The sequence below is a fragment of the Apteryx mantelli genome, chromosome 1 (genome assembly GCF_036417845.1).
Source record: "Apteryx mantelli isolate bAptMan1 chromosome 1, bAptMan1.hap1, whole genome shotgun sequence".
NCBI lineage: Eukaryota > Metazoa > Chordata > Aves > Apterygiformes > Apterygidae > Apteryx > Apteryx mantelli.
The window spans coordinates 168,144,735-168,158,697 of record NC_089978.1 but is presented as its reverse complement, the minus strand read 5'-3'; the positions used below and the strand labels follow the sequence as shown (position 1 = coordinate 168,158,697).

The 13,963-nt window shown below is 50.4% G+C and overlaps 1 protein-coding gene across 3 annotated transcripts; it reads left to right on the top strand.

The window, feature by feature from the left end:
* Window positions 1–483: 483 nt before the first annotated feature.
* Window positions 484–7,276, top strand: LOC106488840 (retinoic acid-induced protein 3-like). 3 transcript variants are annotated; one of them, XM_013947903.2, is made up of 4 exons: window positions 484–585; window positions 3,183–4,153; window positions 5,123–5,175; window positions 5,839–7,276. In XM_013947903.2, the coding sequence occupies exons 2-4, from the start codon at window positions 3,229–3,231 to the stop codon at window positions 5,929–5,931; spliced, it is 1,071 nt and encodes a 356-aa protein (XP_013803357.1). In that variant the 5' UTR covers window positions 484–585; window positions 3,183–3,228; the 3' UTR covers window positions 5,932–7,276. The 3 variants fall into 3 exon arrangements, 2 of the variants coding, with proteins under 2 accessions (XP_013803357.1, XP_013803358.1); XR_001293297.2 differs by lacking the exon at window positions 5,839–7,276 and having other exon boundaries at window positions 3,183–4,264; window positions 5,123–5,151; XM_013947904.1 differs by lacking the exon at window positions 5,123–5,175 and having other exon boundaries at window positions 5,839–5,939.
* Window positions 7,277–13,963: the final 6,687 nt, after the last annotated feature.

Genomic DNA, 13,963 nt, shown 5'->3' with positions numbered 1-13,963 from the left:
ACCCCTGCTTTCCTCTGCCTCTGGGACTGGGCTCGCAGCCACTCTCCCTCCAGAAGCTGCGGGACAGTTTGTTTCCCAAGACTTCCTCCACTTCTACCTTCCTCAGCAAGCAGTTACCTGGCAAGAAAGCATGCAGAGAGGCAAAGGGCTCGGAGCTGGGAGGGAACACACTGATATGCATAGCCCCCACCAACAGGTGCCAGGAATCGGACAGAAGAGCACCTTATCAGTCGCTTGGCTGAGCCACATTTGGTTCAGTTGCAGGGCTGGGGCAGACAGAGGTTCCATCCCCACCCTGATGCAGCGGTGACTGCCCTGCTGACGTCAGGGGGTCTTACTTCACTTCCTGGCACAGGGACTGTATTTTCATAACAGCGTCGGTGAGGCAGTGGAACTGGAATAGGCGTGCTCAGCCACACCTCCCCAGCTCTCCAGCTTTTAAAGCTCCTGAGGAGCGTGAGCGCAGAGCTGCTGCTCCGCCGTGGTGACAAGAGCAGAGGTGACTGTGTTACTGGAGCACTGGGAATTTGTCTCTTCCAACCACAGCCTCCTTGGGACCGTGGGCTCCGGGCAGGACCCAGAAAGGTAATTCCAGGAAATGTCTTACAGAATCCAGGATGGATCAGCATCATCCAGCTGGCGTGGGATGGGCATGCAGGACTGTGGCTCCAAGAGCTAGGAGAGCAGGGGGCGTGGGGCACCATGGCAAATCCAGAGACTGCCTCCTACCCTCAATTATAACTTGGGACTGCCACCTGGAGGTTGGGAAGTTATGACAGACCCCCTGAGGAAATTATTTGAAATTTGTGTTTGGATTGGCATATTTTATGCATAACTACCAGTGAGAAAGGAGGCTCAGACCAGAGGGAAAAGACTCAGCACTACTGCCAGAACCATGCTTTGGGGTAAGCTGTAATGTAGACCCAGTGGACCAGAAGGCAGTGAAGTTACTGCAGCACAAGCTGCCATGCACACGCTGCAGAGCCCCTTGGAAATCCTGGACACTGGTGTAGGTATTAGACGGGCAGACTCAGCTTCTGGGAGGCATCACTCAGCAAGGAGACAGGGCACAGATTCTTCTTGCCTAGTAGCATATCCAGCCTGGGAGAAAAAAGAAAAGGGAGTTAAAAACAGAGCAAGTGACCCAGCTCTCCAAGATAAGGAGGTTCTTTCTATCCTGTTTGTTCCAAGCATTGTGACAACTGCTTGTGTGGCAAGTTTCACTTGTGGTAAGCACCAGTCAGGACCTACTGCTATGGGTGCATTCGGTGCGGCCTGGGGTCTCATGCAGGCTCTCTTGGCTCTCCAGCTGCCCAGACAGTGGGCACAAGTCTGTATCTGCCAGAGCTTGTGAACGGATAAACTAATCGGATAGCAGTAACTTTCTGTGGATAGAAGTGTAGCATTTGCTCTCTGGATTTTCAGAGACTATTATTCATTACTCACAGATGTCTGGATAACTCTCAGCTATTTGTGCAAGTGATCATAAGTCCCCCAAATTTTGTGAATGATGATTCATCAGAACTCCTCCAAGTATTATTCACTGATTCCATTCTCTCCGCGAGATTCCAGAGTACCTGCATATTTGCATACTTTGCATTTTCTGGCAGGCAACTTTTTGAAGAGCTCCACATCTCCTTTAACACAGTGAGGTTACCAGCTGCAGATACATTGCACCATTTGCAAGCAGGTCACATCAAGTCATGTGTGGGGCTCAGTGTAAGTCAGTGATATGTCCCCCCTTCCCTCCTCATCCCTTGATTAGGTCATCTACCATTTAATTAAAAACTCAATCTCCTCTCCCTAAAATCTGTGGTAAGGGTTTCAGAACTAGCCTCATAATTACAGTATGTTGTTCTGGAGAGGGGAAAGTCAAGGTAAATGGCACAGAGAGAAGCAAAACGTGGCTTTTGCAAGATCAGCTAATTTTCTTTATGTGCCAGAAAAGAAGATCTTTGGTTTTCCTATGTGGGTCATGATTAAGGCCAGGTCTTGCCCATTTTTCCATGTCCGTATTGTATCTAAGCTCCTGTTCTGACAGGTTGTAGAAACCTGAATTTCACTGGGCAATTCTGGCACCAAGAAAGCAGTACCTAGCCCCCAGGATCTAAACTCGCTCAGTGTCTGCACAGTGGGCCACAAAATGCCCAGCATCCCTGTGCAGTGGTTTCTGCATATGCTTCAAGCACCGGAGGAAGCAGACAACTTATTTCCACTTGGTGATGGGCAAAGCTCACCTAAACAGCCCTTTCACCCCCTGGCAAGACAGGCTCAGACCAGGCTTACTCAGACAACACTGAACTTCTTGTGACAAGACAGCAGGGACATGCAAGGTGTGTTAGAGACCTTGTCCTTCCTTGACTGATAGATGGCAGATCCTCAAGCAGTAACTTACTGTTTACTTCTCATGCAATGCCAGCACTAGCTCTGACATCTCTCAGCTCTCCAGCCACCTCACCTTAATAGTTTTGGGAGGGGACTGAGCTCTTTGAGATAGTTTTTATTGCTGTACTATCTTGAAGAAGGAGAAATATGAGTTTGGGGCTTACAGTTGGTGGCCTATATCTGCTATTTAATTTAGAGTGAGAAGATCTGTGCTGGAGGCATCCAGGATAATTATTTGCAGGTTAAAGGCAGTTAAAGCTTCTCTTCATTCTTACCCATAAACCAAAGCCAAGAGTGTTTCAGAGAAAGTAACAGAGAGAAAAGAAATGCAGAAAAGAGCTTCCTGTTCTCTGTTGCTCATCTCTGAATCTCACTGGTACAAGGTACCAACATTGTTTGAATATGCCAGAAGAGCTTAAACTGTCTTATGACGAACATCTGCTCTTGTATCACCCGGGACAAAAGTGACAAGGCAGCTCAGTCTCTGTGCTTCAGGGCACCAAGGTAACACCTGCAAAAGAGCCTCACCTTCTGCCTCTCCCCACGCTCCTTGACACTGCACAATCCAGGGGCTGTGCAAAGGATTTATAAGGTGAATCGCTGCCTGCTGAGGGGCCTGGCTTGCCCCTGCGAGGGAGCCCACACCAAACAAGGGGGCAGCTTTGCTCCCATAGCCCCCATGTCCTTACCACTGTGGTCTACCTGCCCAGTGAAGTAGGTGTGGACATCTGTCCTTCCTCTCCTGCAGCTGCAGTGCTCAGGTGGTTGATACAACACTGTATGTCTTTCTTCTGTAGCTTTTGGGAAACGTATCCCTGGGAGGTCGTTTGAGAAGGCACAAGGATGGCGAAGTCACCTCCCCGAGGCTGTGGCAGCATCAATGCTGACTATTACCTGCTCTGTGATGTTGAGCAGGCCTGGGGCATCGTCCTGGAATCGCTGGCTGCAGCTGGAGTCATCATCACCATTTTCCTCATCTGCTCACTCTTCTTCCTCATCTGTAAAGTCCAAGACAACAGCAAGCGGCACATGATCTCCATCTATTTCTTCTTCCTCTTAGGCACACTCGGCGTTTTTGGTCTCACTTTTGCCTTCATCATTGAACCCAATGACAGCACTCGCCCCACACGTTTCTTCTTATTTGGAGTCCTCTTTGCTCTCTGCTTCTCCTGTCTCCTCACCCATGCCTGCAACCTCAACAAACTAGTGAAAGGAAGAAAGCCCTTCTCCTGGCTGGTGTTGCTGCTCCTCATTGTTGCCTTTACTCTGGTGCAAGTTGTGATCAGCATTGAGTACCTAGTCACTATGCTAGTAAACCAAAGAGATATATTTCTGAATATGCCTGCGGAGAAGAACAACAAGGACTTTGTCATGCTTCTGATCTATGTGCTCTTCTTGATGGCTCTGACTTTCCTGGTTTCCATGTTCACATTTTGTGGGTCATATAAAAGCTGGAAGAGGCACGGGGCACACATCTTTGTCACTGTCCTGTTCTCCATTGCCATTTGGGTGGTGTGGATCACTATGCTCGTAAGAGGCAACAGAATTTTAAACAGATCTAGCTGGGATGATCCTGTCGTGGCCATTGCTCTGGTGTCCAATGGATGGATCTTCCTGATAATGTACATGGTCCCTGAAATTTGTTTCCTCACTACCCCACTGAAGCTGGAAGACTACCCTGCAGAAAATGATTTCTGCCATCCCAGACTGATAAAGCAGACCTATGGAGTGGAGAATCGTGCCTACACCCAAGATGAAATTCTGCAAGGTATGAAGTGACTGCTCTGTCTGCCAGCCCTAAGCATGCATGCACCACTCATGAGCTGAAAGGGGTAGGAGGGCTATAAGAAAAGATTTGAAGATGATGAACAATTTAAAGGTAGGAAAAGGAAAAGTTTCAGCATGATGAAGAAATGCAAGTGAATAAGAATCCCTCAATCAAAGAGGGAAAAGAGTAAGAACCAAGGCAAAGGCAAAAGTTATGTGGAAGGAAGGAGTGAGTAAGAGATTTACTGGGTGTCAGGGCAGAGACAAAATTCTTTGTGACTCTGTTATGCCTGGACGGTCTGGATAAAAATTCAGGACAGTTTTTTTGTCTGTCTTTTACCAACGTTTCAACACTTGAGACCTCTCCAGATTATACCTTGGAGATTATTTCTTCCAGTTCTGAACTGGTTTCCATTATCCATTTAAAAATAAACCCATTACCCCAAAAGGAGTCAGGAGGACTTACTTTTCTGTATGAGTCTCATTCCTACTTTGAGAAGCCAAATGGTTTACCTATTGAGGCTTCCCAAGGCTATGGTTAGGAGGTGTGGCCATACTCCCTGTGAATCCACACATTTGTCCCCTGGAGTCAGACCTCCAGGTTTCTAAAAGAATAGCAGAGAAAAGATGTGGGAATACCGCAGAGGGGGTCTTGTGATGGAAGTGGGAGTGATTTGGCCATGAATAGGACAATAATTGGGAGACAATAGGAGATGGTCTATAATCCAAGGCCACCTGTCCTACTTTTTACAATATCATTCATTCCTGCTCTCATAAGAAAATATTTAATAAGAAAGTCATCTGTGGATTTCAACCTATAGCTGCCTGCAGGTTGCATAGTTTTTGGTCAGTCTAAAAGCAGCTGCTAATGTAGCTGCAGGCCCTTTGAGTCTCCTGTGACGTGGTGTCTCCATGCTACCATATAACACTAACTCACTAACTTTTCCCCCCATCTTGTTTTGTACCTCAGGAGGCAAAGGAGACCCCAGCAACTCCCCATACTCTCCTCCATTTCAGATGAAGGTAAATCCACACTCTTCTTCATCTGTTTTACAAGATATAGGCTATTCTTCAGGGGTTGACTAGAAAGGAAGGAATAGGGGCAAAGCTAGATGGGCCTAGAGAAGGCTCTGTGGAGGGGGTTTGATGCCTTGCCCAGAGCCAGACAATGACGTGACATGTGCCCATGGCTGGGGGGAGGGAGTCATGGCATGTCCAGTGACATGGAAGGCAAAAGGGGCCCACAGCAAAATTTGAGGCTGTGGTTTTCAATATTTCTGGACATAACATAACATCACATAGTAAGTCCTCTCTTTGAGTGCAGTTCCTGCAGTGGACTGTGCTCCTTTCCCCAGACCATGCCCCGGCTGTATTCCCATCAATAGTTGCTACAAATTGTAGTGCAGATCCAGAGCGAGTGGGCTGCATGTCCTGGTGTACATTCACCAGTCCTGCTTCAGATCACAGCCTGGTTGGGTCTAGTAGCTCATGCCATGTCCCCACATGTCCTCTGAAGACACCGTCTCCATTACTTGTTTGTTCTGCCAGGATCCTCTTCCACAGCTCCATCAGCCACATTCTCAGGAAACCTACAGTTCTGTTTCTCTCCCCCTTGTTTTTTCTTAATCTTATTCTATTACTTTTCTCCAGTTTTGCAAGGTGAAGATGTTTTTGCTTCTTTTTCAGGCCATCAAACCCCAGAATGATTTTACCATCCCTCGGCCTAAGGCCCGGACCAGCCCTTACCATGACTACACTGGTGGGAAAGGCCCCATGTAGCCATTCTTCGGGGAGCAAAGAGACTAAGCGTCTGTCAGCAGGGGCTTGGGAATCAGGCCACGTGGTGACAAGTGTCTCGATCCTGCAAAAGAGAGGCAGACTCAGCCCCCACATTGTTGATGCTGATGATAAGGGGACGCGTCCTCTTCCCCCATTCCCCCCCCCCCCCGACTCTCCATAGGCACCCTGGTAGCTCCTTTATTCCTAGAAGAGGACTTCCAGACACTGCGGGCAATCCTGTCCCTGCTCACCCAGCTTCCTTGTGGGATGGAGCTCATCTCTTCTGATATGGGAATGTCCTAGGAAGAGCCTGGCCTGGCCTATTTTCAGCAGGAATGCAGCAGGACTAGAGCAGCAGGAAGATCGGCTGAGCAGCGACCTGCTCTGCCCCAGCCAGGATGCAGCTTTGATCAGCCCAGGTGGCTGCTGTTGTGCTCACATCTGACTGGAGAGCAGGAAGGAGCAGGAGGATCAGCCCTACACATCTCCACTCCTGCCCACCTTTGAGCACATCTCGGGTACTAGCAAGGACACCCATGATCCTGCCAAGTGAAGGCATGTTACTTCTCCTGCCTCCTGCTCCCAACCCTGCCTTGCTCTCCTCCAGAGCTCAGTAGGAGAGAGAGGGAAAGAATATTCCTTTTTTCTTCTTTGTTTTCACTTCCAACCCTTTCCTCATTTAGATCCAACAGCTAGAGGCCACAATGGAGAGGGGGAAGAAAATTTAAAGACACAAAAACCTCTACAGCTATTTCCCCTGACCCATTTTCCTTCATTTTCTGATTTGCTCTCTAGCATCAGTCTCCCTCCTAAATGACTCCTAGGTGCTAGCCCCTGCCCCAAGCCCCCAAGGTGCCTGCCATACCCCACAAATGCTCCTCCCTGCCTCCTCCCACCTCCAGCTGTGCATCCTTACAGACAAAATCTCTCTTCTGCAGCTGCTTGCAATACTCGTGGGATCTAATCCTGGGTGCCTTTGAGCTCTGGCTCCTCCCAAGTGTTTTGGTGGCATTGACTCAAACATTTCCCAAGTATCCAGGCTATGGAAGGCAGACACCCTCCTTCCCAGGAATGAGTGAGGGTGCATGCATGCAGGTGTGCGTGTGTGTGTGTGTGTGCATGTTGTGTGGACTGCACCCTGGCAATGAGCAATGAGTCTGCAGAGTTGAATCATTCTGTAGTCTGCTCTGCATTTGGTAAATAGCTTTCCATGCTACTCTATATATAAATACATGGAGCTATCCACACGGGTGTGTATGGTACATTGGTATCTGTCACAGCTATATATTTATTTAGTACTTTGTATATGACATATTTAATTAAAATTTAAAAAGGAACAGCCTGACTAATGGAGGCTCGTGTTCTTCCTTGGGGACATGAATCCTCTAATGGTTGATGGGGTGAGGGGATTTATCAACCACAGCCCTCCATGGATCAGAGTGAGTGATCTGGGAGGATGCAGTGGGGGGCCAAACTGGAAAGCAATACTGGATTCTTCAGAGCTGTCACTGTGGACCAGAGATCAGCTTCTGGAAGGTGGAGTATACATGGCTGCAGAAGAGGGTTAGTAACTTCTACGTGCTACTTTTCCTGAATAGGGAAAGCTGATTCAGTGTTAGTACTGCTTAAAAAGTGAAGCAATCTAAACCCAGGCCACACCAAACAGACGCAGGGAAGGGTGTGATCTTTTCAGTACTGCATGTGCCTGTGTCTGCTGGGGTCTATATTCCTGTATTTATTTGCTTGTGTCTTGCTGGGCACTTGCATACTCAAGAATAGGAAAGAAGCTCATATGTATTTCATTCAGCTTGTAAAAACGCAGCCTGCAGATGCTCTGAGCCTATGTAATATTTCATTTGAAAGTAGACACAATATCAAAACAAAATAATAAAAGAACCCCCTGATGATGTGAGGCTATAATCTCCCATTTTACAGAGACTTCTGTGACCATGAGTTTTTGCATGGCATGTCACGCTCCCATATATCCATTTGCTCCTGGCAAGCAAAGCCCCTTCCTCAAGCACAGTGTTTGGTCTATAATACGCCAGACACCGGCCTTCCCCACTGTCGGATGTCGCTGCCTCCAAAACTGTTAAGCTGCCAGCACTGCAAGCTTGGTAGAAGCTTGCTGCCACCTGAGTAAGAGAAACAAAACTACAGGGTATGTTTTCCACCTGTGTGGATCCCACACACTTACCAGCTCCTTAACCGACTGGCACAGCAGGAAAAGGCTTCCCAAATGCACCTTGGCCCCAGAGGCAGCAGAGCTGGGAGGGATGAGGAATATGACATGCACTCCTATCTATGGATGGCACAGTGATTTACATGAGTAATTGATTGTTAACGTGCATGCTGCTTAGCCAAGAGTGAAATTCTCCTTCCCCATACCACAGGTTTACAGTGCCATTTATAGTAATTTTCTAAACTACTGTAATGAGACAAATGCTAATCTGTACAGAGTTGTTCTTTTGCACTTCTTTAATTTCAAGGTAGCTTTGGGCAAGGGCTGATTTCATTGCCAAATTAAATACACATTTCCATGGAACTCAGTGCTGGCTGGCTGGGAAGGGGTGGTGCTGTTCTTTCAAGCGATGTGGATAGCCTGCAGGTTTCTTACCCCTCAGGAAATACTTTTGGAAAAGCAGCAGTTTCCTGTTTCCTTATAACAGTGTGCTTAACCCAACACAGAGTGCTACTTAATCACGCACATATCTCAGGGGAAATCCTAAACTGGTGCAGTCACACCTGAGAGAAACAAGTGAGTGGAGGGAGCAGGGAGGTTGGCTGATTTTTCATGATCTTTTTTCTTCACATCTTCCCCTCAGTGGAAGGTCAGTATACCCAATAAGGCCTGTGCCCTTCCTCTCTCCTGAAAACAGCTCCTTTGGTGGTAGGGCTGGCTACAAATCCACTGTCTGCAGGGCCCTCTGGTTCCTCCTCCCACCTCTCCTTGTGCAAGGAGCTCAGGGCTGTCCAGGGGGGGCAGAAAAGCACACACACAGGAGAAGAGACTGCACAGAGCATGCTGCGGTGATGAAACTGCCCAGGATTGCTAGGAACTGGGATAAACACAGCTTAACTCCAGGCCAGGGATGCCACAGGAGTGGGGCATGAAGGGGCAGCATCACCGCTCCGATGGGAGCATGAGCAGGACCTTCAGGCTTGCAGGCATGTGCACTGTGGGCCTGCCAGGGCTGTGGGGCTGGTGGCTCAGCAGGTGCTCAAGCAGATGGCACAGAAAGTCCCTGGGTCACAGTGAAAGCCCTGGAGCCCTGAGCGGTTGCAAGGCTGGGGCCAGGCGTGGGGGAGGACCTAGCTGGGTTCGCTGAGGTGTTTGGGAGCACACCGAATTCCCACACCTGCCAAACTGGCCTTGGACCAAGAAAGCAAGTGGCGGTCTCCTGGGGCGAAGGAAGGCAGCTGCAGGGGCCGAGGAACCCATGACGCTTTGTATGCTCAAGAAAAAGCAAGTCTGGGACTCTGTCGTATAGCTGCATCCCAATGCTCCTCCTCAGGGAAGGAGCGGCAGCTGCTGGACAGTGGCCAAGGACTCACAGCCCAGGGTGAGCAGAGAGGTGCTGGGCATCCCTTGCTCTCAATCCACTGACCTTCCGCTACACATTTCCAGCACCCACCTCCACTCTTTAAAAATAAATGTTTTCAGAATGGCTAGCAAAGGGGACAGCCCTGCTGGGAATGAAACAAGGCCATGACCTGGGGATGAAGCTACCCAGAGAAATAGGAGACACAGGCTAACAAGGACACCAAAGTCTTTCCTCACCATCCTCACCGAGTGCTGAGGTTGAGGGGTGGGAGCCCTGCTTGAGAAAAACTGACAACCTGTACAGGCATCATTGGCCCTTTCAGAAACCTGTGCGGAAAAGCTGCGTCTTCCCTGGACTGCCCTGGTACAAGAGATGGGCCACTGGGAGCCAGTCCCCGGCCTCCCTCCCTCCCTCCCCCAGACATTCCCCCCACTGCCATCCATTTCCCTCCCTGTTTCACTGTTCAACACACAGCAGTGTCAAACTGTGACTCAAGCTGTGCATGAATAACCAGGGCTGCAGGAGAGGCTGGGGCAGCCCTGTGCACCGCTTGATGCAGGCTCATGGGACGGCTCCCAGGTCTGAGCATTCCCTTATTGCAGCGTGTCCCCCACAGCTCTGCATGCTCAGGGACAGCTCTGAATGAAGAGATACTGCATTTTGTGGTTACAGCTTTAGGTTTTCAACCAGGTCCTTCCACCAATCTCTTTTAGAGAACAGCCACAGAAGTCTTTGACTTGGCACAGCCAAGAGGGAGCAATGTGGAGGGCTGGGGGGGAAGGAGGCAAGGAGAGGGGAGAGACAGCCAGGAGCTGAGGGAAGGGGAGACCACTTTAATCAGATCTGCCCCTCAGGGAATGAAATCACAGGGCCAGGTCTTAAATGTGACAACTGTTGACTCAAGCATGCATCATGCTCCTTTGCCAAAGGTTACCCTCCCCGCAGCAGGGCTGGCAGAACAGAGGGCATCTGTGTCCAGCTGTGCCCCAATGACTGCAGTCACCATCTCCCATACAAACCCTAAACCATAGTTTTCAGTCTGTCTTATCACACTGGATCACTAATGGAGGTAGCTGAAGAGCAGAACTGCCTCCCATTTGCCTGGCTCTGTCACAGGCAAGGTGGACAGCTGGAGGCCGTCTCCTTCAGCCACCCCAGGTGGCTGCGCCATGGCCTGGGAACAGCACCCAGAGGGAACCAGCACCCAAAGAAGCACATGGCACCATCAGAGCATTAGAAGCCTCCCACATTTCCACCCACACATGCAGCTTGCTTAGCTTGGCGCTGGTCTCCCCTGACACACACACTCCCCACGGAGGGACTGGCTTTAAAGTGCCTTAAAGGCAAACAAGAGCCCTAAAAGCTGCCAGCCCATAGATTACACAGGGGGTGCCTCTTGCTTTGTTCTGCCCCAAGACCCCTTCAAAGTGTCATCTCTCATATTTTGGCTTGCAGAGAGGTGGTGGTTCTGAGAAGCCACAGAGCTCCTCCTCATTTTCAGGTCTTTCCTGAATTTTAGTGAATTTAATAGAATCACAGAATTACAGAAAGATTTCAGTCAGATGGGACCCCTGGGGTCTCTCGTCCAGCCTCCAATCCAAGCAGGACTCACCTCAAGGCCAGATCAGGCCACTCAGGGCCTTGTTCAGATGAGTGGAAGCTATTTCCCAGGATGGAGATCACACAGCCTCTCTGGGCCACTGTGCCAGTGTCTGACCACTCTCATCGTGATTTTTTCCTTATATCTAATCAGAACTTCCCTTATGACAACTTGTGTCTGTTACCCCTTGTCCTTGTGCTGTGCACCTCTGACAAAATCTGGCCTCATCTTCTCAATAGCCCCCATTTACTTAATAAACAATGGCAATGAGATCCCCCTTAGTCTTTCTTCTCCAAGACTGAGCACGTCCTTCAGTCTCTCCTCCTGGTGACATGCTCCAGCACCACCTTAGTTTCCACCCCCGCTGGACTCGTTCCACTTGATCAACATCTTTGTTGTAGTGGGAGGCTGAAACCGGACATACTACTCCAGATACAGCCTCACGAGTGCTAAATAAAGGGGAATAATCACTTCCCTCACCTTGCTGGCTACACTCTTACTCATATAGCCTGGCATGTGTTTGGCCTTCACTGCCACGAGGGTGCACCGCTCGGCAATGCCTTCTCCAGATTCATTTCCCCAGGACCAATTACTCCCTTTGCCCTGAACAAGTCTGTGTGGTTATAAATAGGAGGAGGGACTGTACAGTCCTGTAGATCTGTCTTTAAGGCAGGTGCATAGGAGCTAGAAATGGTACCTAAGGCCACTGCAGAGGGACATGTGGCCTAGCCCAGAGCCAAGGTCCCTTAAGTGGGATCATCTCCCTCCCTTAAAGTCAATATGCCATCAAGCCTGCGGGTGGTTTCTAAGGAAACTGCTGTTTGCTTTGCCTTCTCAGTGGTGATGAGTGAAGCGCACTGTGCTATGTTACAAGGACCACTCACTCCTTCACAGTCCCATTTTCTTTGTGAGGCTTTCTCAGCTACTGCGCACCTCTGGCAGAGGAGAGGCCGAGGCGCAGGGCAGGAGCTGTTGTCGCAGCAGGCTGAGGCAGGCCTTGTCCGGAGGCATGAGCGTGTCTCCAGAGTCAGCTGGGGCCCTGCCTGGCTGAGGAGTTTATCTGATCTGACCTCTAACAAGTGCATTTTAGAAGAAAGCAAAAGGTGTGGCTTGCAAAATGGGCACCTGGTTCTCCCATGAATTATTCAGGAGCGGAAACTGAACACCATGTCTCTAGCATATGGCAGTGCCTCGTGTCTCACCCTGAATGGTCTGCAGTGGGGCTAAAACGCTGGAGGCAGGAGCGTGAAGAAGGGCTGGTAACGGTGGGTGGAAGATCTATAGTCAAGGGCAGAAAGAGACCCAGATACCATCCCTGACTCCAGCGTTGCTCCTCGTCCTGTGCTGGAGGAGAGCACATTTTCCTGGTGTCATCACACTGAGTGAGCACATGCTTGAACCTCAGCGATCCGGCTCCTCAGCGCTGCCCCGCGTCACCAAGCCACCCCATTTCCCGTGCCTGGGAAAGGCCCGCGGTAGCCCCGACGCAGCCGCCGGGGGGCGGCGGGGCCGCGGCGCCCTGCTGCTCCGCAAGCGCCCGCCGGGTGGCGTCGTTGCTCCGCGCGGTGCGGTGTGGCGCGGCTCCCGCGGCGCCCCCCCGCGGGCAGCGGCCGCCCCCGCGCAGCGCTGCGCGGAGGGGCGGGCGGCTGCGGCCCCCCCCCCCCCCCCCACGCCCCGGTGTCGCCCAGGTGTTTCACTGGGGTGCGCCCAGCGCCTGGTGTCTCGCTGCTCGGCTCCTTTGGAGAGGCCGCCCGGGGTCTTCTGCCGGCTTGCGGGGTCGTCTGCCTTTTGGGGAAGGAGCACGCCGAACAGTGAGGCGAAACTTCCTGCCCCTAAGACAAGTCGAGGCTTTTAAATTTCCTTTGTGTCGCATCAAAACCAACATGCTGTATGCCTTGTTTCAATTGGGGGGGGGGGGGGGAGATCCTCTCATGAGATAGTTAGAGCATCTCATTAAAATTTTAATACTAAAGCTGTAAAAAAGTGATTTCATGGCCTTTCATTGAACTTTGGTAAAATTTGCAATTTTGTTCCCATGAAATGATTTAATTCATTTGACTCAGCATTTTCTAATAAAAACCCTTAAACTTTCCAGCCTAAAAAAGAAGCTCTTCCACTATGACATTCAGCTTGTTTATAAAGCAACACAGAAGGCCTGTCTGTGAACTCATTTTATTTTAGGCACTGTTTGGTTTGATTTCGACAAACCTCTTCCTAACTGACAGCACTTCAGCTGCTGGAGAGAAATGACTGCCCGGAGAGCCTTTTGCACGGATGTGATGAGGTGAGAAAGGAGGCTCAGTTATTCCCCAAACCCTGGGCCACAGTCTCTTGGTGTTTCGCAAGGCTGTGGGAGACAGGTAGCTGGTGGGGCTAGGGCAGCAAGTGGGCAAGCAGGCCCACTGCCGGCAGCCTTGCTGTCTGAGCAGCTGGCTCCACTCTTCATCCCACGCAGCCTTCCAGCCAGAGGCTACTGAGCTTTCAGGCCTGCCTAGGTGGGACTGTGCCAGGTGAGCAGGAGAAGAGGTCCACAGCCACAGAGCAGTGATGGTTTACAGTGACGTGGGCAGGGCAATGTTGTTACACAAAGAAATGGCACGTAGATAACACTGAGATGTAGCTGACTGCTCTCAAGAGCTCCAGTGAACTGCCCATGTCCCTTTTCCGCCCTTCCCACTACCACTGTCACCGCTACAAGGCAAGGCTGTGATGTGGTCCCCCCTTTTTACATCCAGACCTTTGGGTGTCAGGTGGCAAATGATTTGTGTGAGCTGAGACCTCAGCAAGGCCAGAATTGAACACCCAGTTCTTGAGCACAGGGCTCCTCGCAAATAGGGGTTAATTACTTCTGCAAGGGTGTGTGTGCTGGTTTGAAGGGAAGAGGGCA

Bases quoted from the DNA above. Each gene is read 5' to 3' on its own strand.
- LOC106488840 (XM_013947903.2), top strand. From the start codon at position 3,229: ATGGCGAAGTCACCTCCCCGAGGCTGTGGCAGCATCAATGCTGACTAT. The intron at 4,154-5,122 runs GTATGAAGTGAC...TTTGTACCTCAG, and splicing joins CCAAGATGAAATTCTGCAAG to GAGGCAAAGGAGACCCCAGC. The intron at 5,176-5,838 runs GTAAATCCACAC...CTTCTTTTTCAG, and splicing joins CTCCTCCATTTCAGATGAAG to GCCATCAAACCCCAGAATGA.